The sequence below is a fragment of the Pochonia chlamydosporia genome, chromosome 3 (genome assembly GCF_001653235.2).
Source record: "Pochonia chlamydosporia 170 chromosome 3, whole genome shotgun sequence".
In the NCBI taxonomy this organism is placed as follows: Eukaryota; Fungi; Ascomycota; class Sordariomycetes; order Hypocreales; family Clavicipitaceae; genus Pochonia; species Pochonia chlamydosporia.
Window position 1 is genome coordinate 545190 of NC_035792.1, and position 24016 is coordinate 569205.

The window sequence follows — 24016 nt, forward strand, 5'->3', positions numbered from 1 at the left end:
ATGATAGTGTGTCGCAACACGAAGATGCCATACATTTTATAATCTTTTGTGAATAGGCCAAAAGGCCAAATAGCAGTCCCTGCATCAAGGATGGATGTATACTCTGTGAACCAGCATAGCTCGCATGCAGGTCAGGTCAGTTGACGGGCTTCTACCAACGTAGGTGACCAAGACTCAGCGCATGATGCAGTTAAACTCTCTGCCTAATTGGTCGTGATTTAGTCTTCGCCAATAGTCTGAGCTCTTTGGGCGCATTCGATAGAAGTGTAGGAGTGAATTATGCATGCATGTTGCGAGTCTGACCAAGCGGTCAACATGTGGGTTACACGGCATACTCGCACGCGACACTCTGTGCGACCAGCTCACCACGAGGATGCAGGGACCAAGTTTCCTCCTACCTGCGTTAGCTCAATGTAGGTAGTTTTGTTACAAGCGATATATACTTTAAGTTTAGTGGAAAAGCTTTTGGGTGGCCCGCGACGGCCCGAAAAGTCAAAACAAGGGGAATAATGGTGAGATGACTCAAGCCTAGCAACTAGTAGAATGCAGAGCATCAATCTGTGGACTATGACTAGTGAACAAAGCATCATTTAGAGAAGGGTCTGTGTGGCTATCTGAAACTCTGCTCTGCATTTCTTGGAATAGCGTTTCGTCGAAGTTAGTTGGGACTTGTTGGCTGAAATCTACAATCCCAGTTGTGTCAGCACTGAGCAGGCTATGCAATGTTAAACTCTGCCATGACACCAATACTGCATGCAGGACAAGAAATACTTTCGAACTTGCAAAGAGTAAATATCTAGTAACCTTCGTGGCTGCGTTGCCTTGCGTAGCTGAGAGCTTGCGCACACAGATAGTTAAGTTTGGCTATGAAAAGAAGTTTCTGGGACATAAAGTCTCTTTGGGGGTAAATTGTGTATTTAAGCCGCGGGTTGCATGTTCTTATCAAACAACTTGACTTGGTTTCTCAGTTTTGTACAGTTGTCTGGAATAAAAAGCGAAGAATAGACAAAATGGTCTCAACCACAACACTTGATATGACCCGACATGGGATGTATAAGTTGGTTGCTTCCAGCACTGGCTGTCAAATGTCCATCAGACGTATTAGCCAGCGCGAATTCTCAAGGAACGAGGGCCAAGTTATTGTAGGGCTTCTGGCAGTCCCATGTAAACCTCCTGGTCTTTTCGAAAAGTGGGAAGATGATCGCGACTACAAGGCCACTTGGGACGGGATGACTTCTCTACAAAGAGCAGCCTTTGCTCTTGCCAATCGGCGATCACGTTGCCAAGGAGTCGACCGCCTCTCTAGGCTTCCATGTGAGGTGCTGCATATCATTTTCGACGAACTCAACGATTCAGTACCCATGGCATATCTTGGCTTCACGAGCCGTTATATGTGGAAGATGGCTGAACGGGCACTACATCGATACTTCGCCAAATCCTTGGGGAAATACGCAGGCACAAGGATAATGCTTGTCAAGCTGGACAGCTTCCCACCGGGGTTCGAACCCATAAGATTTATGTTCGGAAGGCGTTTGAGCGAGTCGCCACGTCATGAAATCTGGGATCTTGTCTCACGTTCACAGCGATACAATCTCGATCGTTTCCCCATACATTACTCGTACACACCTCATTCCCTCCCTGGCTACCCAGGCGAAGACATATATTACGGCAACAATCAATACTTTCGGCCGAATAGGCACATTGGGTATACTCTCAATGCTTGCGCGCCCGTTCTTTCACCGAGTCTCGACATGTTCTATGACGTTAAGAGAACTTGGGTTCTGAGAAACCTGACTACGAAGGAGTATGTCAGGGGGGATGCGATTGCCCTTAGACCTGACTTCATTCATGGGCCATTTATCGAAGGTTTGGGCTTTGGAGAAGTCGTCATCATGCGCACGGCTTGGAAGCACGCGTCTCTCATGCCACACCCCCAGGACGGGAAATGGGCAGGTCATTGCCTGGATATTAGGCCGTGGGGTGTTCGCGAAAAACGGACTGGGGATAATACTTGGAAGGATGTCAGCGAGGAGATTGTGAAGCAGCTTGACGAAGTCTTTTCTGAACGACTGGGCCGACAGTGGCGCGAGAATATCATAAGGCAAATTACAATGCCCGACAGGCCGAGACCGTCGGTGCTGCATCCTGAAAACATGCGGCGGCTTCGGGCGTTAATGCGAGATACATGATCGGTTGGGCGTTTGGATAGATATGTAAGGCACAATGGCGTTTCTTGATATCAGTGTATTTTAAGCCTCAACTCTAGCATCAATACATTTGGTAGACACACTGAAGGGATACTTTGACTTGTGAGGCCTACTCTGTCAAATGTAGCTGTTCGTTGGGACAAATGTATCGTTCATGGATAACCGGCAATGCGGCTATCACGATGTCAGCAACCTTCCTAGTTTGTCAGTTCTGTAACATGAGACGCACACCTGATTCGACACATTTTTTGTAGGATTCAGAATTTCAACAGGAATCGGCTAGGTTCCCCTCACCTATTGACCGGCGCCTACAATCGTCGAGTGCTGATGTGAGACGGCTAGAGGGTTTACGCAGAATCGGGCAGGTGAGTTGTGAGAATCGGGCGATCGGCCACCACGATGGCAACTAAGCTGAGATGTGCGATGGACAAAATCCAACCAAGGAGCAAAGTTCCCGTATGTAGATCTTTAAAAGTTGTTGAAGGACTATATAAGAGTGTCGGTCCTCCACGGCCAGTTCTCAGACCACGCTTACATCAACTTACCAACTTGTACAACTCAAATCACCATAATGTCTGTTCTCAGTATCCGCCAGGTTGTCGTCGCCGCCATTTTCAGCATGTTGGCTGCCGGTGCTGTTGCATCTCCGGCTAACCTTGAGCCAAGAGTTTGTTGTGGCAATGCCGCCAACTGTCCTGCTCACTGCGTTCGGGTAAGTTAGCCAAAGGAAAAGCCGGGTCCAGTTCTGCTAACAAAGATGTATAAAGTGTTTCGAATGCTAGCTGGATAAAGTCCAACGTTTGATATGAACATGGGTCGCCGAGGTTATTTGGCCGAAAGGTTGCATCGGATCTTCAATCCACCGCATCATAATAGCACTGTTACTCTCAACCAATCCAGTCTATTGATTCATTATTCTTCTTGGCCCAAATAATTAAGCTCGTGGAATCTATTCCGAAGTAGTATTGCTCCACACGCGTGGGGCTGATCGTATTGAAACCGACGCCTCATGCTTGTTCCTGTCTCATCCCCACGTCTCTGCTCCTCTCAACCATGATGTGAAACTCCCATTGTAGGATGTACGAAACGCGCTCCCGCTGTCAGAAACGCAAACTCCGATACTCCCCTTGAGATTTACAAGAACTTTGAGAGGTAATTTGGCAGACACAAGCCACATCTGTGGCGTTGACTGCATCCGCACAGTGTGAAGACATCGCGACTTGGTAACACTGAGTCGGTGAGAGTTGATGAGAATGACCATCATGGGCGACAATGGTGGTTCACCATCTACTGCCGGAGGCGAAATAAAGAAAGTAAGCGAGAATGTACTCTCAATTCAGAACTTGTGCGAAAGTTGCAGGGAGATTGATCTTGCAAAACTGCTCCATGTGTCACAGCAGCACTCATACCCTCGTCCGCCTGGAGGTTCGTGCGGTATTCCAAGCTCATTCCCTCACGTTATCGTCAGATATGCCTCTTTGTCTTTTCAAGGGAAGCACAGCAGTAATGCCAACTGCGAATTATGCGCATTCATCTTGTCCCAGGTCGCGCGACAACAGAATGCCGACTTCAATCTGAATAGGCCCGTGGAGATGGCCCTGTCGCTACCCCCTGTGACAAGATATCACTTCTATTTTCAGGATACGTCAAAATATGGGTTTCTCAGAAATGAAGACGAGTTCAAATATGAGTTTAGACACAATGAAAACATTGGTAAAGTTCCTGAAACTGTGCAGTCTGTTTCAACGCCTGAGACATTTGAAGGAAAGCCCGTTACCATCAACATTGCATGCCGAGCCGGTAAGACTTTCACCCTTTGTTGCTTCTGATTGAAACATAAAACGGTGCTGATGTATCATAAATACTGCAGAAAGCCATCTGTCAAAAAAGATACCTCGACGATTGGTTCATGCACGGGGGACACAAGGCAGCTTCCATCAAATGAGGAAGTGGCTGCGCGAATGTGACGAGACCCATCCAGGCTGCAAAATTGGTATCGACCGTGAAAAGCTTCCCGATGATCCCAACTTGCCAACCAGAGTCATCGACGTAGGCGACGTGGACTCCGACCAAGTACACCTTTTCATACCGCAGCCCAACTCTCCTGGAAGATATGCAACCCTGAGCCACCGATGGGGTGGTGATAGTTACTGCGCCTTGACGAAAACGACTGTATACGCGCTTCAGAGTGGAATTTGTTACAGTGACCTGCCACCTACTTTTCGAGATGCCATTACCGTCACGAGACAGTTGGGATTGCGCTATCTCTGGATTGACACGTTTTGTATCATTCAAGACGATGGAGAAGACTGGGCTATTGAATCAGCTCGCATGGGAGACATTTACGAAAGGGCATACATCAACATTGCGGCGACTGGCGCCGTCGATGGCACTGGTGGTTTTCTGTCGTGCGGAATCCGTAACCAGTCGAGCTTCAGTCTCCCGTGCCAGGAATGCGGCGAGATTGGCTGCATCACCTTTACAGATCAACCTGACAGTAGCTTCTATAAAAACGTCATCAAGACGCATATCAACGAACGAGGATGGGTCTTCCAAGAAAGACTCTTATCCCGACGGACGCTACATTTTGCCAAAGACCAAATCTACTGGGAATGCGGGCATCACATTGTTTCTGAAGATGGACATACACACAACAACTATGACGATGCACCGGAGACAGATCCTCAACCTAGAGAGGAGAATTCGTTCAGAAACCTGACGTTGAAGCATTATAACCTGGATGACACGAAGATTGTGTTGAAGAAACACTTTGATTTTGAATGTATTGGTCCATCACTCCAGGCTCCTCTCTCGTCTGCAAACGTAATGGACGTTGATGATGTGGAAGAAGAATGGCGACGATATGTTGCGTGGATGGAGATTCTACGCAACTACACTGCGTGTCATCTAAGTTTCACAAAAGACAAACTTCCAGCGCTGCAGGGATTGGCATCCAAAATGTCGAATCTGATCAAGGCAAAGTATAACTATTCAGCTGGTCACTTTATCGATGCCACAGCCTCGTTATTATTCACGGTCCAATCACCCGGTGGTCGACCAAAAGAGCCTCGCTGTTCATCTTGGTCGTGTCTCTCTGTCGATGCACCTATATCATTCTACGACTGCCAAAGTGCCACGCCCTGTATTCGGCTGGATATAGACAAGACGTTTTCTCTACCGACAAAGAAAGATTTTGCGTCGTTGGTTCTAACCGGCTCCATGAGGAGTGTCAAGAGAGGCCCACCGAATGGTGAAGGCAGCGGCCCAGCTCGCCATTACTCGATGCATTACTTCTCGGAAACGCCGTATGGCAAGTTTCAAAAGACGTTGGGGCCGGTTGTGTTTGATGACCCGGCGGATACGCCTGCGGAGTTTTGGCTGGTGCCGTTTTGTAAGGTTACGCCTAGACAACGGACGGGGAACCAGGTCATGGCGGAGAATTGTCTTGTGTTGGCTTTGGTGAAGACGGGGGGTGAGGTTGGTAGGTATCTTGAGTTTAGAAGGGTTGGGATTGGGCATGTCTATATTTCGGGGGTTTTTGGGGATGTGGAATCGGTTACGTTTGCGTTGTCGTAGAGTGTGCGAGTAGAATGCATGCGGCTGTTTGTCTTTGGCTTAAGCTCTTTATAAAAGATAATAGCAAAGCTCTTAAGATATTAACTGCGGTAACCGGGTTACTGTGATTTTATATGCGGCAACTCTATGTAAATGTGGTAACTAAGGTGTAAAGCATCTATAGGTCTCTATAAATTCAGGACCTATTTAGCTTCACTAGGTACACTTAGGTAAAAAAGTAGCGCAATAGCAAGCAGCCGCGATGGCTCGAGGACTATGAAATAGAATGATGCAAGCGGCGGTGATGGTATCAGCTGTGAAGCTTCGGAGAAGCGTGGCCAGTTCTAGAGGTGCGTCATGTATCAAACCAGACTTGGCCTTTCTCAAAGCTTTTGGAGGTTTGTCCATAACCAATTTTGCCGCCAGAAATCTCAAAAGGCGTGCCTCAGATTGAGACGAAACCGAAACGGGGTGCAGCCTGTCTTTCTGGACATCCATTAGCGAAACCACAGACTCTGTGATACCGATGTATTGCGCGCCTGTCGTCTGCATTTCCCGATGGTAAGGAACGCATCTCCAGCAATTGTACGCACTGCTCGCAGGGTAGAGTAGTTGATTTGAAGTTTAACAGTATGGTTGGCCTCTATATTGCTTCCCGGAGTCCACACTTCGTTGACGATGTAGCCGGCATCTGTTTTGGACACTCCCACCGGACGACTTTCAGGATTGATATTCTTTAGGGCGGATCGACGTGTTGAGTTGTATCGATCATTTGCGTCTTGAATTGGTCCCATGCGCTGCACCTGTTGACTCCCATCACTGGTGATGACCACCTCGGACTCAACAGACTTGCCGTGCATGATGCATAGGTAAAAACTTGTCGCAATGCATTTCGGGTCGTGGCGGCCAATACTGCTTACAGTAGACCGCACTTCAATACCCGACTCTCGGTCGTCATTGTCGAATACCATGGCCTGGTGGATGACGAGACCTACCACCTCCACCAGCCGCACTTGCTGATTATTTTGATACAATTTCAGAAAGAGAAGGGTGAATGTTCAGGTTTATTCGCGCCACAGTGTGGTGAACTGGCTGGCGATCGGCACGGGACGTTGCTCCTGGGTAAAGATGACGCCAAAGGTTGTCAGATCCGTGAGGGGTTAGAACTAAGCCTAAATGTGTGAGCTAGCAGGTCCTCCGGAGCAGAGCCGCCTTGGTTAACGGCAAGCCGCACATTAAATACGGCGTCAACGGAAATGTGTATTAATAGTAACTCAGGATGCACAGCCAGTTACAACCGGGCGATTCCACGTTTCGGCGCCGTTATGTTCTGTTTCATCAAGCGCCCAACAGTTAGCAATTGTAAAAGAGTACGTTTGGCATAAGATGAACCTAGTATGCTGCCATCCAATCATCCATGTTGATCACCCAAATGACAGACCTTCAATCCAGCCCCCAGGCAGCCACGGGCGCCAAATCTAATTCGTGTTGCTGTGGCCCACACAGGTGCAGCAGGACTTGACCTAAAGAACATTGAAGGTGCAGGGCACGAGACTAGTTTGGTGTAACAGCAGTCGCCTGAGATGTCGGCGATTGTTTGGTGAGATATGTCCTCCATCATCAACTCCGGAAGGAAATCCCGGAGGAGCTGCCACTAACAGACATAATGTGAGTTCGAGCGCCGTTTCGAGGCAGGCTTATCAACAACTTGAGTCCATTTCCAAGAAAAATGGTGAAGCGGGGAATATCTCGATCTCGAAGAATGAGGGGCGTGCGAAACGGCAAGAGAAAACACATCCAGTGCGACGCACGAAACGAAGAGAGTGACGACCACAAGAGGCAGCGACATGATAAGGATAAAAGCAACGACAAACTGGATGACCAAGTTCGCAATGCCACCATCATCCCTCACGACAAATATTATATTGGCTGGATTTGTGCGTTGGATATTGAGTTAACTGCTGCTACCGCTATGCTGGATGTTGCCCACGGCCCACACCCTCAGCCTGAGAACGACATCAATAACTACACGTTGGGTTCTATCTCAGGACACAATGTTGTTATCGCGTGCCTACCCTTTAACAGCTACGGCACAAATACTGCGGCAATAGTTGCTACGCACATGCGGCGCACATTCTCCTCGATATGCGTTTGGCTGCTTGTTGGAATTGGGGGTGGAGTTCCGGGCAAAGTTGACATAAGGCTAGGCGACATCGTTGTCAGCACCAGAGTTCTTCAGAGCGATCTTGGAAAGATAGAAAAGGATGGCCAATTGCATCAAACCGGCCTTGCGTGTGCACCATCCCAAGGTCTTATGACAGCCGTCGCTACAATGAAAGCAAAACACAGAAAATCAACCAACGAGCTCTCTAGGATTCTGCAAAATCTGCGCGAGGGTCCTTGCATGACAGATTTTGCGAGCCCAGGTGTCGAATCGGACTTACTATTCGACAGCAACTACGAGCACGAGTCCCTGATGCGAGAGAACTGTGATGCTTGTGACAGATCAAGACTTGTGCACCGAAATACCCGCGTTGATGAGAAACCAATGGTCCACTACGGCATCATTGCATCTTCCAACCAACTTATACGTCATGCCAGAACAAGGGATCAAGTGGTCCAAATCGCTGACAATATCTGCTTTGAAATGGAAGCTGCGGGTTTGATGGATAGCTACTCGAGCCTGGTGATTCGCGGAATCTCTGACTATTCAGATTCGCACAAGAACAAACAATGGCAGGGTTATGCTGCCGCCGCCGCCGCAGCGTACGCCAAAGAGCTCCTTTCAATCATACCGTTGAAAGAGAGGCAGGAATCAGAAATACGGCGCGGTATATCAACAACGCGAGGCGTCACTGCTCGTCATTCTCGCAACAACTCTCCGGATACGGAGACACCCGGAAAAGCACATCGGATCAAAGACATTAAAGCCGGGCAAAACGCAAAGTTGGTCTTTCATTCGGATGACTCCCCCTTGAATGTGAGTGGCGTGAGTGCCGGGGATAATGCCATTGAGTTCTTCGGATCCGGAGGACATCTACTTTTGCGCGAACTCCTCCATGGGCCGATCAGGGCAAAGGCTCCGGCGGCTGAAGAGACGGTACAGGAAGAGACCACGATTTCTACCAGTAATTCGAAAAGTACGTCTTAAACTTGCTATTTATTTACTTCTTGTCAATTAAAAGCTCACAACTTCTTGTCCACCTCAAACTGGAGACGGCGCGGCGGCATATTCATTTAGAGGCCGTTCCACTGCTTTCTTCCCGCCTGCCGAGCTTAAATCCGCTTCCATACATTGTCCCAAATGTAGATTTACCATTGTAATCTCGGGCTATGGTCGTCTGGCGACTGCTCAGAAACTTGGAGAGTTCTGGAACCGAGGATTCGTCCCAAGCGCCGATCACTTGCCAAGAATTCACACCGGCTTCCACGTTCTCTGCATCGTAAACGTGATCCTTCGTAGATACGAGGAGCTGTACGCTGTCGTCTCCCGCTTTGATATCTTTTAGACGATGTGTTGGTCGCATTGTTGGATCAGGTCCTTCTGCAACGTCCATTTCTCGATCGGAATCCATCGACATGTCGGATCGGGTCACCGTTTTTGGCAAGATGAAGCGGAGTAGTCACTGAAGCAGAGTGAAATAATGATCGAACTGAATGACAAGACAGATATCTCGGTTACTCGGCACCCTAGGCAAAGGCCCTGCCTTTAAATTATGTAGAAAATTGACGAAGATGCTTCAACCCAAGCTCGCGATGCGCTGTGTTGGGACGCAAGCAATCCTGCATGGCCACAAACTGGGCTGAGCACTTGGTCCCAGGCGCCACCCCTTCCTACCAGACTCCGCAGCCGGAGCCTGCGGAGGGTGTCGGGCCAATCTATTGGTTGTCCAACGACGGGATAGTAGCGACACAAAGTCCCAGGCCGCCTGGGATATGCTAGGCAACGCCTGACCACGGCGCGCGCCTCTCCAATCCAATCAATAGCCAAATGGCGAATTACACAAGGATGACACCTTCTCTCTCTTTTCTGGTTGGAATGGAGTACATGTCACGCTGAAATACCATCAAAGCTTAGTTGACACAGCGCTGCAGAATAATATCACGAGCTCCAGAATGCTGAAGATTTTTTACCCCGCATTAGGGGCCGATGTTGGTGAACATGGCTGCAAAGGCCAAGGCATGTAAGCGCCCAGCTTGATTGTGCAGGGTTGAGGGGGTTTGGCGTTCGCCCGGCGCTTGTTGAAACTCAGAGGAGCTTCTACCGCTCTGTAGCCGTAGCTGGCGTCGTCATCAATGGTGGCAACACATTGGTCAGCCATGAACGTTAGTCAGGCGTTGCATCGGGAGTCAAATGAGATCAGCCCCGTATATGAGCAAGGCAACAATGGCCACTCCTAATATCCCAGATGAGAACAAATAAAGCTTGAACTTAAGCCGAGATGTTTTCTCGTGCGTGCCTTGAAATTCAAATTCTGCATCCTCTTGCGTCAGGGAATTTCTCAGAGCGCCACCGCTTGGGATTGATTGGTTCCTCGATACAACCAGACAGCAACGGTTATGCCTCGTCGCCCCACACCCGATGTAACTCTGTCGACTGGCGCCGCCCATAAAACCAAGCTCAGAGCCAAGGTGAGGCCTAGCTGCCTCGTATCTCATCAAAGGTCGTGCGGTGATGTCTCAATAGGCCGTAAGTTCCCCCTACAAGTAAAGCTTTGGTGCTTGATAACGTTAATGCTTGTCGTATTAAAGGATATCCCTCAGCCGAATTCACACAGGTAGTTGGCAATCCAATCAGTCTTCTCTGAAACATGGCAGATCCTCTGAGCGTAGCATCTGGTGTCGTCGCGTTGGTGACTTTCGCCCTTACGTCCAGTGTCAACCTGTACACGACAATTCGCGACTTCCAAAGCCAAGACAAAAGAGCACGTGCGTTAAAGAACGAACTCAATGATCTTACAGCCGTACTGGAGTCACTCTTAGAAACCGTCAGCAACAACCCAGAAATCAGCTTTGAGGCTCTTAAAGCTCCTCTTCACCGTTGCGGGAACGCGTGCAAGGAGTATGGGGACCTAATCTGTCGTTTTACAACACGCTCTACACCTTCACGATCGAGTGTACGAGATTGGGTCACCCAGAAATATCTTCAAGGAGATATCACCGACTTTAAGGACATGCTGGCTGGGTATAAATCCACCATAAATATAGCACTTGCCAACGCAACCATGTAAGTTAAGCTCATGCTAGTCGCTGTTTTGCACAAATGAGTTGACTGTTTTTTCACCTAGTCGGGTAGCTGCCATAACTCCAAGAGTGCTGGAAGACTATAAAGATATGATATCAGATGCGACCCAAGATTTGAAGGAACATTTGCAAAAGTTGGATGAAAAAATTCAGCTCCTCTCGCATTCCGACCAGAACGACACTGAATGGCAAGCCATGATGGAGGAGAAAAAGAGTACACAGCAGGGCCTTAGAATCTGTGCTCAGCTATCAGAACGGATCGAGCAGCTGGAACCAGTGCCAGAAGAGCCTTCCCAGTTTTCCCAACGTCCTTCGGCACATAAATATGTCAAAAATGGATTGGATGCCACAAAAGGATCTATTCGCAATCTCGTAACACAGCTGCGTAGCCACGAAGAGGACATCGATCGGCGAATGCAGGTAATGGCGTCTACGGATACTATATCTAAAGACGCAGCCACGGAGCTTGAACGATTGCGTGCGACAAAGGAAAGCATCCATCAATGCATAAATGTTATCTCTGATGCAGATGATACTAAAGCAATTGAGCGACACAATGTTTTCGAAGATATTACTCTGGCCGATGATGCCTATAACTTTACAATCTCGACTGTTGGAGACCTTGTAACCGCCAGGCGCATCAATCTTACAGGACGGTCACGCAATATTGGCGGGCAAATAAGTGACGAAAGTTATCAAAAAACCATCGAAAGCTTTTCAAAGCAGACAATACAGGATTCTCAGCAAGTCACCAAAACCCTCAACCAGAGTACCTCCACTCCTGACCAAGGAACTCAAGGTGACACAGAAGGCGTATTTGATAATCGTCATGGGCCTGGCGTTAGGCTCTCAAGCTCAGCAGAAAATCAGATATGTTCGAATACTACGTTATAATCCGCAGAGTACCAATGCAAAATAGAACGGAATATTCTGAACGCGACGCAGTGCTGGTTGGGTTTTGTCGTTGTGATTCTCACGCCCAGTGCCTGCGTTCGCTTTAAAAGTCTTGACCTAATTGGCAACGTGCCGCCTTGAGTCAAATTTGGTCATCGAAAACATGCATATTTCCGGACGCCTTCTTTAAATGGAGATTTAAAGCTGTTGTTAATATATCCTACCGTAAGAGTGTGTCTCTCAAAAGATTTCACTGTTGTGTTGTCGGTTGGGAAGTGAGGCAAATAGATGGCAACCCACCCACATTCGACACCACCTTGTGCACTGTGTGGCGCCAAGGTTGACATGATGATCATGTGGACAGTTCATCACCTTGTACTGGAAAGAAAACAAGGGAAGGAGTTCAAACGAAGTCGTATCAAGTGGCAAAAACAATCCAGAGTCAAAGGATACACCACTTGGTGCAACCAAGCAGGAATAACCCAATTTCCAGATATGTACTCAAAGACAAATGCGTCACAATCGATAGATTCCATCTACTACTAGCCCGTGAGATATAGCGAAGGGTTTCTTAGGCGTAGCTAATTATATTTGACAATCTTATTACCCCAGAAAACTATCGAGAGCAGACATTGATTACCTGGGTATTTTGGTCCTAAAATACTCCTTTAAAGCAGCATCCGACATTGTTCCAATCAGCTGAATCGCCCTGTTTTCGGCGGCCACCTTCTTAACATCAAAGACATCTCCTAATGTAGACACGATAAGCTGCTGCCCATCATTTCCCAAACTGATATTTTCAAGAACATGTGATCTCCTCTGCGGGACACGACCGGCGGTATCCCTGCAGAAGTCATGATGTTTCCTGTCTGTTTCGTGCTGTAGCTTTTCGAACTTTGCTTCTGCGAGCTTCCCAGTCTTTCGCGTCGACTTGGCGGAACGTTTAGGTGGATCAAAATCATCCTTCTCCGCATACAAATGCAACTCTGAAATTGCCTCGCAAAGCAATTCGGTACAATTTTTCAGCGTTGAGAGTGTTATCACATCCGCCAGGGTCAAGCAGTGAGACTCGAGAGGCGGTGATGTTGTTAGGTCGGGGGGTATGTCTTTAATTAACGGGAAGTATATCTCGTTAATACGGATGAGGACCCGGCTACAAATATCCAAGCACTTCTCAGCGCTTTTTTGTTCGGTGTGTATTCTCAAGTAGTTTGACATCTTGACTGCCTTTTTGGTTGTTGGTGTAGTAGTTGCGGAAAAGCCAAATTGTTTGGCAATAAGCTGTGCAGCAAAATATACCATTTATGTTGCGGCACGGTATTTGATCGCACAGTGATCAGATGGCGTGCAATACTGTGCATTAGCGGTAACACCACTCAGATAGGCTTGAGCGAAAGATGCAAACTATGGTACTCGTGAACGTTCCAGATGCATGGCGAAGTTTAGTAAATAACCTACATAGACTTGTTGTAGGTGTATGGAATATCTTTCTGCCCAGAAAGAAATGTTAGACGTAAGTGAAGAGCAGGATAAATGCCACAATCAGCTTATTTGTTGGTTCGCAATAATAAAGGTCCCGTTAACCTGGCTAAATCACGCGCCCCAAGCAATAATACAATAATCAGTTAGCTTGCAATGGTGTGCCACCAAATTCTAGAATTTCAATTAGCGCAGTATAGGTTATATTTTATCTTCTATAGCATAAGAATTCACCCAGAACATTAGATCATGTTACTCGTTGTAACGGAAAGAATTCCATACCCTGTGTTGCTAACTCTATACTCTGTATAGTCTCGCGTGTCGCGTTTTAACGATAACCACAAAAGCATTTCACAGATCTCTAGTCTCTTTTAGGTGTAATATTACTGTAGTTATTATTCAATCGACTAGAATTGCCGCGGCATTCTCGCAAGCTTGCAGCATAATTATTAGTGCCAGTCCTTTAAAGGGGTTAAGAGAGCAGGCTAGCATAGGATATACTTATATAGAAAACACTTATTACAGTCTTAATAATTAATTAAAATAGATTGCATATTCTTACAGCTTAATTATTATTAGTATCACACATGGGTAAAAGACCTAGTCTAAGAATAACATTTTAAGACTTATAGGGTGCTCTTAAGAGTAATATAACTGCCTAATTCTCTATTAGAAATAGTTTAAGAGCTTTCTCTAAAGTTTATCTAGTTAAAAATAATGCTCTATTATAAAGTATTAGTGTTTATAACCTAATGCCTTCTAAAATGTAAGACTTTATACTAAAAAGTTAGCTTTAGTCTCCTCTTAGTATTTCTCTAGTGCTGCTATAGCACTACTAAGAGCAATAAAGGCAATAGTAGCTAGAGAAGCAAAATATACAGTAGCAGCTTAAGTGAGATAATGTTAAAATTTTCTAGTATTCTTTATCTTTAAATAAAAGACAGCTATTTAAGAAGCTATAGGTTAGATAGAATTATTAGCGCTTAGTTTAGAGAACTAGAAGTCTTTTAATGCTGCGCTATAAGTTATTTTCACTTAAAAGCCTTATAAGAATTTTAATTAAGTATATACTGCATTCTATTTTAAGCTTAATATAACTCTTTGTAAGGGGCTAGCCTAGCGGCTTCTGCGAGCTAGCGTCACTAATAGTAACTTTTCTCATAGAGAGAAGTCAGAAAAGAGAAAGGGGGAATAGATTAGCTTAGCCCCATAGAGGACCCTTATAGAGCCCGGTTAAGCTCCGGTGGAAACCCGCGGTAGATCCTTAGGCCGCCTTTCTGGCGCACTTGTCTCCTTCTCCCTTAAGATCCAAGCGCTACGCTTGAATCCGTAACACCCTTTAGAGTTTAATTGCTTAGCAATTTTTTGCTATATAACATATCCTTATAGCTATTTATAATCTAGCTCTAAAGGGACTTAAAACGCTAATATTAATCGTTATTATATAATTAGCATAAAGCCTATTATTATGCAATTATCATAACTTAATATTAAGCAAAGTATATTTTTGCATGTTTAGTCTAGGTAAGTACCTCCAGAATAACTTTAATAAATAGCTTATATAGTACTATATTTATTAAAGAAATAAGAATTATATTAACTAGCTTAATCTACTGTAATATATAGTTGTAGGTTTCTAAGAGTAAAAATTTAATTGCTCTAGGTTGTAAGGGGCTAGCCTGGCAGCTTTTGCGAGCTAGCATTACTAGTAGTAACTTTTCTCATAAGGAGAGAAGGAGAAGAAGAAGAGTAGTTAGCTTAGCTTCTAAGAGCACCCTTATAGGGCCTAGCTAAGCTCTAGTAGAAACCTATAGTGGGTTCTTAGGTAGCTCCCACTATATGCTTATCTCCTTTCTCTTACGATCTAAGCGTTACGCTTAAATCTATGACATAGGTATTAGTTATTATTGTTATGGATTTAAGCGTAGCGCTTAGATCTTAAGAGAGAAGGAGACAAGTACGCGGAAAGAGCTACCTAAGGACTAACCACGGGTTTCTACCAGAGCTTAGCTGGACCCTATAATAGCTCTCTACGGAGCTAGGCTAACCCCTTTCCCCTTTTCTTTTCTCTCTATGAGAAAAGTTACTATTAGTGACGCTAGCTCGCAGAAGCCGCTAGGCCAGCCCCTTACAATTATGCGCATATAACAGGTAAGCCTAGGCGTTACTGCTTTAGTGTAGAGTGGTAGAGAGTTTACGCTATCTAAATAGTCTATTAGCTGATAAAGCTATAGTTATAAGCCTGCTATGCTTAAAGAAGGTTTACTAGCTACAGTTCACCGATTTGCTTAACTTATGCTTTAATGCACTATCTCCTCACATGAATTAAAGGCATAGCATTTGTGGTGTACCCTAGCTACTGATCTACAATCACCTCATGTCTTGCCACGTCGCCCAGCACGATATTTGATACAGAATGCACAAAAGTTGCTACATGCGAGGCTCCTCAAGCGTTACCATCACAACATTAAGAGCTGACAGTATCTCTCTAGTGCTCTGACTGCCCTCTTGTACTAGTTGCTTGTGCTTGTACAAGTTCATTATTTCCGGTACATTGCTAGCTAAAAGAGCTAAATGGCTGGTTAGAGTTTCCACATCCCCAATGCATTGGGGAAACACCCCCTCTGGCTATTTCCAGAGAACAACACTTGCTCTAAATATGCCTTCCTGTAAACGACTGCCATCTGTCCTATCTTATTTGCTGTCTCGAGAAGTGCCGGCCTTTACATGCCGCATGCCTTAAGCTCTCTTTAGTTTATGGCTGCGGGGAACGAAGCTTAGTGAATTTCCGAATTGGACTCTGCTACTGAGACCTTGATGGTGTCATAGTGTCATATGGAGCTAGCCGATGCGTCACCGCTGCAATGGTAGGTTGATGAGGAAATTTTCGGCGTAGAAAACTGTCATGTGATGGCTGTGAGGATATTTTCATCAATATGTAACTAGTCAAGTATGCAATAACCATCTGCGTATCAGTATATTGGCTTCATCGCAATGTGTCTGTCGCTATATGTCATGAACAAGTTCTATGCGTTTCTCTTGATCCTTTTTCTGTGTCCCATGATATCTTATTCGTGCACTCCTGTGTACACAGAGGCTTGGTTCCCATTCGCCATACATACCTCGGCGCCGTACTGGTGTTGGAATGCACCCCAACAACAAACCTCCCTTGTTCCTTATCCTACCTTTATCCGCTCCCGAGGCTGAATCCGGGATACCCCAACATTTACTCATCTGGATGGACAACTGATCTATCCAATTGCATGTTATCGCTGTGATTCATTAATAACTTATGCCTTAGACAGTCCAGCTAACTTGTGAAGTCCAGCGGGGCTGTACCCCATTGATAACCTGTGTATGGTGAACTGGCCCTGTCATGCATCAGCACGTACAAATTGAGCAAGTTGGCCGGAAGCTGGCAACTATTGGCTCGGACCAGATCAGCGCTGATGGAGTTCTGGTCCCATCCCGTTGTGCTGTCAAATTGCAAACCGGGCTGGCAAACGGAATGCTTTACTGGGTTCCCGGCCTGGCCACCCAATCCAGCCTGTCAGCCATCCACACATGCACCTACGGGATGCAACTCGGGTTGCTACCAGGGGGATCGGGGCTTCCGCGCCAGGTTGTCCGACGGAAAGGTCAAATAAAGGAGAAAGAAGGCTCTGAAGCTGAATACTACCCTGGGCAGTGCGTGGAGTTCGCCGAATGGTTCAGCGATCTAGATCTTGGCTACTTACAATGCGAAAAATGAGTGGCTGCGCACGTTGATTCCTACATGCAACAGGGCTTCGTCGCACACTCCTCTTTCAAGCAGTGCCTCAAATATGAACCTTTGGTACCACACTACCTTTGTGGTAACTTTAGTATATTTCTGGTGTATCTCTGGGGCACAGCACCAATAGTCTTTTGTCTTTATGCACAAGATCTTGCGTGAATGCCCTATTCTCGTAGTTTATACTGCGGCTGCCATAAATGGGAATGGCTCAATACATACCACGACAATTCGAGAACTTGTAGGCAGCTTGAGGATACTGTCAAAGACCAGGCACAGATGATCGGAGTCAGCTGTGATCGTCTAAGAAGAAACTAAAGTGTCAAGATGTCCAGAATAACACAATTACGAGAAATTATCCACTTGATGGCTTCAAATGCGGCTCTGATAACATCCTCTAGGTCAGATTCCCAAATGTTCCAGACTTTAATCCTCGGCATTCGAGTTAATCACGATACGTTGCAATGGTTCTGGAGCATTGCCTGGACCGTATAAATGCGCGGCTAGTCACATTTGGGGGGCTCGAAAAGATGGACTCGCCAATATATTGTGAATTACATTGTAGTTTGACTGCTTTATTTCCATCTTAGCAGCCGTCTTCAAATGTATAAGATCAATGGATGACAAATTGTTAGACCTAAACAAGCTGTAACTCCTTAGAGAGACCTGGAAGTTAAGACTGCGGGGGAGATAGGGGTAGCACAGGCAGCCTAGCCACTTCACTTTAGAGAACCACAGGGCTTCCCCAGGATATAGCTGGGAGAAGACGCCCCTCTGCATTACCAGGGTCTGGGATGGGGGCACTTGTGACCAACTCCATGGCTGAATGAGTTCCTTGGCGCATGGCTGGAGACTGAGGCAAACGACACGGAGAGCTACGGCTATTAGCCCAACGAACAATCCGATAACGCGCGATGTAACCATAAGCAGGATGGGTTTCCAGTTCTAGTATCGTCTAAGCTTGTGTTTGTGTTTGTTAGGCCAGGTACGTTCCGTTTGCGTGGGTGATTGCTGGCCAGGAACGAGTGACAACAGATACGCTACACCTTGACATGGTCGGTATTCTTAGCCGGCTGGGCTAAGCCGATTGCCTCAGGCTAACGTATACCGCCGTTTATGACGATAGACCCGACTTCTTTCGTAAACTGACCTCTAACAACTTGATATGTTGGCTTCACAGATCACGAGGCTGGGGCTGAAGGGTTCCAGGGGTAAGTGCGGTTGGCCGAGCAGAATCTTGCGCCAACACGTTGCTTTTTCCACAGGACCGTAACCGCCGAGGTCATCAGATGCATGGTTATCATTGAGGTCAAGGAGTGGTGCTTGCATGCGAGGCCTGGGGGTCAGGTCCTGAGGTGATGCATGCCGTGTATTGTCATTCCCTGCACCAACATGGCGGGAATGACCAGCAACATCAAATTGAACATTGAAGGGTCAAGACCCACCAGTTGACGGCTTGACCCGCACCCGTTAACCTGGCGCTTTTTGCGCTTCAATGTTGCCGTTGCCCCTGTTCTGCCCTCTCCATTCACCGGCTGGCTGGTCAGACCTTGTCGAAAAAGCGATTGACTGTTGCCTAGGTGGCTTCGGCCGACCGGGGGTCCAAAAGAACTTGTCGATGATGCCACCTTCCCTGAATTTCATACTGGCCAGGTGCCCTGGGGGAAAACATGCTCTCAGAAGCGTTCCTGGCATATGCCGCTGGCATCTCATTCGGCCAAAGAGCCAAGGATGCTGCCAAATGCGGACTAGCGCCATTGATCCTTTCTGCCTGACCTTGACATTTGCGGACTTACCCCAGCAGATCGTGCCGTCCGTCAGTGGCGTACTACCATTTGATTGGTCCGGAACGCTGGATTGAAACTTTCCGCCGCTCAAATGCTCCAATAGCCTAACATTGAATGCTTATCAACGGAGTCGGCTTTCACGTCGGCCGAGACCAACAACACAGTGCAATGGGCAGAGACATTATGCAAGTTTGGTCCAAAAATACAAATTCCGTTGAGCTTCTGGCTTTTGTAGATCCTTGTCAGAGACCCAAGCGCAGGTTGCGGCGTACGAACCCTAGAAAATTGGCAACGCATGCACGAGCCCGCTGCCGCGGATCCTGGGTTACTTCATGTTGAACAAGGCTCAACCAACACAGCCTGCCATGTCTCGCCTCGGACTGTTGCAGCAGAGGCATTGGCCAGCGTCGCAAGAGGTAAATCACGAGCTGCCGACTCACGCTACTGGCTTGATGTTCCATCAGTCGCCGCATACAAATGTGTCAGGCTCTCCAGCTGGTACCACTTCGTATCTCATCCCTCCAGCCATACGTCGACGATTCTAGTTTTACGTGAAGCTTCTCAGCTTTTACCCCTGTTCTATCTCAGTATCGTCATCAACCATACAGCATCGTGGGACCTTTTCTCAAAAAATAAAATGGTAAGTATGGATTTTGCTCCCTTGGCTCGCAAGCTTTATGCTTAGGAACCGTCTGTGATAGGACTCGTCTACTTTCACCACTAGCAGCTCACGACACCGCACTCCATCATCAAATGGATCGTTTAGCTTTGGCGGGAATAGCCCCGGTGGCAGAGAGTTTACTTTCACCGTAGCTAATGTTGACATTCCGTTGCCGTCAGTCGAATTCCACTCTGGGTCTGACACAGGCTCAGAACCAAGAAATAATTACACCACGAAACCTACTTCGGGCTTCAATCCTGACAATCACCTTGGTACCTTCTCTGGAGCCTTTGATTATCCAACGCGCCAACGAGCCAGGAGTTTCACTAGAGGCCCAGTGGGTGCCGCAGACTCGGCGCCCCAATTGGCGGCTATACGACCGACCAGCTCGCAGCTTGAGGGTATTTCCATGCAAGAACTTGGCACGGCTCTCCACGATGTTGCGAAAAATCCCAGCAAGCCAACTCTCAAAGTAAATAGCGCTGCTCCGGGCAGACAAAGTTCTGCACCGCCGGACCTTCCTCCACTGGTGTCATCAAGCGATGCACATAGAGTGGAGGACGAAGTGCTCCTCAATGACCCTTTCCAGAACAAAGAGTTGCAGGATGCTCTTAGCAGGTCAAAAGAGCTAATGGCCAAGCTGGACAACGATTTAAGCAGTAGCTCTTTGGTCAAGGAGCCAGAATCCACAATCGGGCGACTCCGTCATCGAGTTCATGAATTAGCTGCATTTCATTGTCCTGCAACGAGAATTGTAGGGTTCGTTGGCGACTCCGGAGTTGGTAAGTTTTGTCGCCGGCGTTTTAAAAACTCAAACATCACGATGTTGACTTCGTCTTCGTCACCTAGGAAAAAGCAGTCTTTTAAACTCTCTACTGGACTACAAAGACCTGGCACGAGCTGTGAGTAACCCATCTCTAAATACTTGCCATGGGTTACGCTTACTAAAGGGTTTACAGAACAGCAGTGGTGTCGCCTGTACTTGTGTCATCACAGAATATCACTATCATGACGCCACAACATTTGAAATCCGCATAGATGCTTTCAGTGGGGAAGAGCTTGAAACTCAGATCAAAGACCTAGTACATAAATATAGGTCCTATCATCGTCACCGAAGCACACTGGAGGGGCCGGAGCGGCAGGTTTGCGAGGAGGAAGCTGATGTAGCCCAAGACACACTGATGACAATGTTCCGCACAAAGCTATCAAATCTGGACTGGATCAAAAACGAGCCCGATGTCGAGCGAGTGAATAATCAACTTGTCGGATGGGCAACCAGTTACCTGGGCTCACAAGACTTGGAAACTCAAGTTCTTGACTCGCCGAAAACGTGTTCCGCACGTCTTCAGCATCTGACGTCAGACATGTCCTCGGGCAATGCGCCTGCTTTGTGGCCATTCATTCGTGGTGTCAAGTACGTTGTGCTCATCCTATTCTTTGGACGAAATGGCCGTCACTTTTTTTTTTTTGACTTTCTCTGTCCGCGCCTATTCTCAGATGGTGGTGGAAGGCTAATTATATGCCGTGATGCAATAGGGTCTATCTGAACTCGCCCATTCTCAGCAGAGGCATTATCCTAGTTGATCTTCCAGGTAAATATGAAACTTTCCCTCTTGGAATTACGGCCATCTCATCGACTCAACTGCAGGCCTACGCGATCTGAATGCGGCGCGCCGCAATAATACGGAGCGCTATTTGGCGGAGCAGAAGTGTCACGAGGTGTTTGCAGTTTGTGATATTAGCAGGGCGACCTCAGATGTTGGAGTCAAGGCCGTGTTTGAACTTGCCTCTAAAGCTTGTCTTTCAAGTGTGGGCATTGTGTGCACTAGGACCGATGTAAGAAGAATCCACGCACTTGTCTGTATGGGTTTGTCAACTGACTCTAGGTGCAGGTTTATAGGGTCGATGAAGCTGTTAACGGTTGGCCTGGCGAAGTACAGGACAACATAAAAGATCTACGAGAGACAAGAGATAGTTGCCAAGAATCAGAGGCGGAGGCGGAGCAGCAATATATGGACCTCAAGTCGGACCAGACACCAGAGACGCGCGATGAGCGCCAGCGTGACAAGAAACTGTGGGATGAATGGCAGACAGCCCGGTAAGATCGATGACCCTCCATGTCCTCAACGACCCGGCGACTAACCGAGACTCTTCTTTCGGCAGAGATCGGGTGCGGGCGGCCAAATTCAAGTAAGTGGGGATGCCTTCGTAAAAGAATGTGATGGTGTTAGCCATCTTTTATACTCACAAGCGACATTCTAGTCTCCAAAGATGCATAATTGATACAAGAAACGACGACGTGTCCACGAAGCTTGTTGACAAATATGGCAACCAAACCAGCACACGCAACGATGCTCAGCCTGATTTAAAGGTATTCTGCGTCAGCAACACACTGTATTGGAAGGAAAGGCACAAACCAGCATCGCAATATCTGCCCCATCTAAAGCTCAGTGGCATTCAGGTTATGCGCCAACATTTTACCTCCAAGGTAGCCGAAAGCCAATTACGGCTGGCAAAAGCGTACATGCAGAATCATATTCCAGACGTGCTGCGCGACTTGGCACTCTGGGCAGAGCGCGGGAACGGCACCTTGGGTACGGAACGTAAGGTTGCCATTCAAAAGACCTTGGGCGAGATTGAAGAACAGATGGAACAAGTATAACGATACAAGTCGTGGCAATATAGAAGCGCAGAAAACTGAAGCTAATATGAGCTAGGAACTCCTCAGCGCTGTATCCAAAGTTCCACGCCTTGCAAGCGAGTTGGAAGAGCACTATGTGCAACAAATCCACTCAGGTACTAAGCAGATTTGTACACCCAACTTGAAGGAACCCGACCTGATCAAGTCGCAGTGCAGCAAATTTCGGCTTGGAGTAATGCCGCTAAAGAAGCGTCTCTGGAGTGGTCTGGCGTGAGTCGTCTTCTTTGGGATGTTATGTAACATGACGAGCAATGTTAGTCAGGCTAACTCGAGGAAAATTTGTTCCTTCATTGCAGTGGTATCATTGTATGGAGAATATTCACGACTGCCTTCTGACCCAACACGCTGACCCATGCTTACTAGCAACATATTCGGCGTTCTGCAGAAAATTTGGGCATCACTCTACCCCAGCAGAAGGTGAACGCAATTGGAATGAGGAGGCAATGAGTTCCATGGTCAATGACTTGACCGGCCCCATAGACGGGCTCATTGCTTTCACAGCCTCCAAGGAAACGCAAGTGGTAGATTCATTTTTGAAAACCACTAGGACGGCAGAAGACAAGCTCAGTGAGTGGTGTTTGAACACGGCAATGAACGGCCGCTGACTACATGTCGCAGATGTCCATCTGGGACGGTACAGAGCGACGGCTCTTTCACTGATTGACGCGCTTCATTCCCGTCAACGTCAACTCACCATCGAAATGAGTGACCTGTTTAACACTTGTGCTAGGCAGCTTTCGTAAGACTGAGAGATTCTCATAAGTTGATGAGCCAAATTAACTGGAAGCCCGAACTAGAACCCTGAGAACAGACACTTTGAGCGACATCCGCACTTCGCAGTTTGGCAAAGAACTTGAAGAAGCATATGCGAAATGTCGAATTGAATCCGGTAAGCCTTGTAAAGATGCAACATGTTACAGTTGGTTTGAGGTGAATTCTAATCTCTGCTAGGTCCTGGAAGCGACCGCAGGCGCAAAGCCATTATCGTGTCAAGAATGGGAGACCGGACCGTGTTTGAAAATATGATGTTGTTCCTGAGACGAAACTTGCTTCAGTTATCCCAGTCACTTGAACAGCAAGTCAAGGACATCTTAAGAGGACATCTGGATGTCATTATACGTACTTTTGACATCATACGATGCGAGAACTCCCTAGAGGAGAGCGAGAAGGATCCGCATTTTACGGAATTGCTCAAGGGCTCTGTAGCCTCGATCTCGGCTGAGCTGGATGAAATTTACAAAGTTCTGGAATAACCCAACTAGCTTGCTCTAATAATTTTATGAGTTTCTAAATATAACAGCACCGACAGAGGTCTTCAGGAAGTCCAAAGAATCCTGCAATAACTGGTGGATATGAAACAGCTGTACGTGAACCCCAGCGCTAGCCGAGATAACGGAGATGCGACCTTGAACTTTGAGCAGTCTTTTAATGCGTGAATATATTACTAGTTCAAAGTAAGATAAACCGCTAATGTAGTCCACAAGCAAGAGGACCGTAAGCGAGTGGACCACCTGGAACCACCCTCTTGCAAAGATTAGTAGAAAACAACCGCAGATTGATCAACTCAAACGCAGCAAGGGGCTGGTCACCTACATATACCAGCCGCTCAGGAGAGGTCAACGGGTCAACTGGTGCTCTTCAGCCCGCGGTTGCATGTGTGTAGTTAAGGGGTTGGCGTGACACGGACCCTGTAAAGTAGGCGGCTGTGTTGCACCA

At 47.1% G+C, this 24016-nt stretch overlaps 7 protein-coding genes across 7 annotated transcripts; 5 read left to right on the forward strand and 2 right to left on the reverse strand.

The window, feature by feature from the left end:
- Nucleotides 1-1010: 1010 nt before the first annotated feature.
- On the forward strand, nt 1011-2189 carry VFPPC_04078 (hypothetical protein; the record flags this gene model as incomplete). The annotated part of the gene is made up of 1 exon (XM_018283487.1): nt 1011-2189. One exon carries the CDS (start codon nt 1011-1013, stop codon nt 2187-2189), a length of 1179 nt encoding a protein of 392 aa, XP_018144574.1.
- A 1280-nt stretch (nt 2190-3469) lies between these two features.
- Nucleotides 3470-5783, forward strand: VFPPC_04079 (heterokaryon incompatibility protein; the record flags this gene model as incomplete). The annotated part of the gene is made up of 2 exons (XM_018283488.1): nt 3470-4007; nt 4078-5783. 2 exons carry the CDS (start codon nt 3470-3472, stop codon nt 5781-5783), a joined length of 2244 nt encoding a protein of 747 aa, XP_018144575.1.
- Nucleotides 5784-6259: 476 nt separating this feature from the next.
- VFPPC_15724 (hypothetical protein) lies at nt 6260-6733 on the reverse strand (the record flags this gene model as incomplete). Its single annotated transcript, XM_018293477.1, has 1 exon — nt 6260-6733. One exon carries the CDS (start codon nt 6731-6733, stop codon nt 6260-6262), a length of 474 nt encoding a protein of 157 aa, XP_018144576.1.
- Nucleotides 6734-7491: 758 nt separating this feature from the next.
- Nucleotides 7492-8913, forward strand: VFPPC_04080 (Pfs domain-containing protein; the record flags this gene model as incomplete). The annotated part of the gene is made up of 1 exon (XM_018283489.1): nt 7492-8913. The coding sequence occupies one exon, from the start codon at nt 7492-7494 to the stop codon at nt 8911-8913; it is 1422 nt and encodes a 473-aa protein (XP_018144577.1).
- Nucleotides 8914-8995: 82 nt separating this feature from the next.
- VFPPC_04081 (hypothetical protein) lies at nt 8996-9343 on the reverse strand (the record flags this gene model as incomplete). The annotated part of the gene is made up of 1 exon (XM_018283490.1): nt 8996-9343. One exon carries the CDS (start codon nt 9341-9343, stop codon nt 8996-8998), a length of 348 nt encoding a protein of 115 aa, XP_018144578.1.
- A 1230-nt stretch (nt 9344-10573) lies between these two features.
- VFPPC_04082 (hypothetical protein) lies at nt 10574-11900 on the forward strand (the record flags this gene model as incomplete). Its single annotated transcript, XM_018283491.1, has 2 exons — nt 10574-10989; nt 11051-11900. The coding sequence occupies 2 exons, from the start codon at nt 10574-10576 to the stop codon at nt 11898-11900; spliced, it is 1266 nt and encodes a 421-aa protein (XP_018144579.1).
- A 7675-nt stretch (nt 11901-19575) lies between these two features.
- Nucleotides 19576-23553, forward strand: VFPPC_13569 (dynamin family domain-containing protein; the record flags this gene model as incomplete). Its single annotated transcript, XM_018291344.2, has 14 exons — nt 19576-19578; nt 19640-20381; nt 20449-20501; nt 20559-21013; nt 21136-21191; nt 21248-21435; nt 21492-21697; nt 21763-21789; nt 21862-22255; nt 22317-22510; nt 22686-22867; nt 22919-23039; nt 23098-23189; nt 23252-23553. 14 exons carry the CDS (start codon nt 19576-19578, stop codon nt 23551-23553), a joined length of 3015 nt encoding a protein of 1004 aa, XP_018144581.2.
- Between the last annotated feature and the right edge of the window lie 463 nt (nt 23554-24016).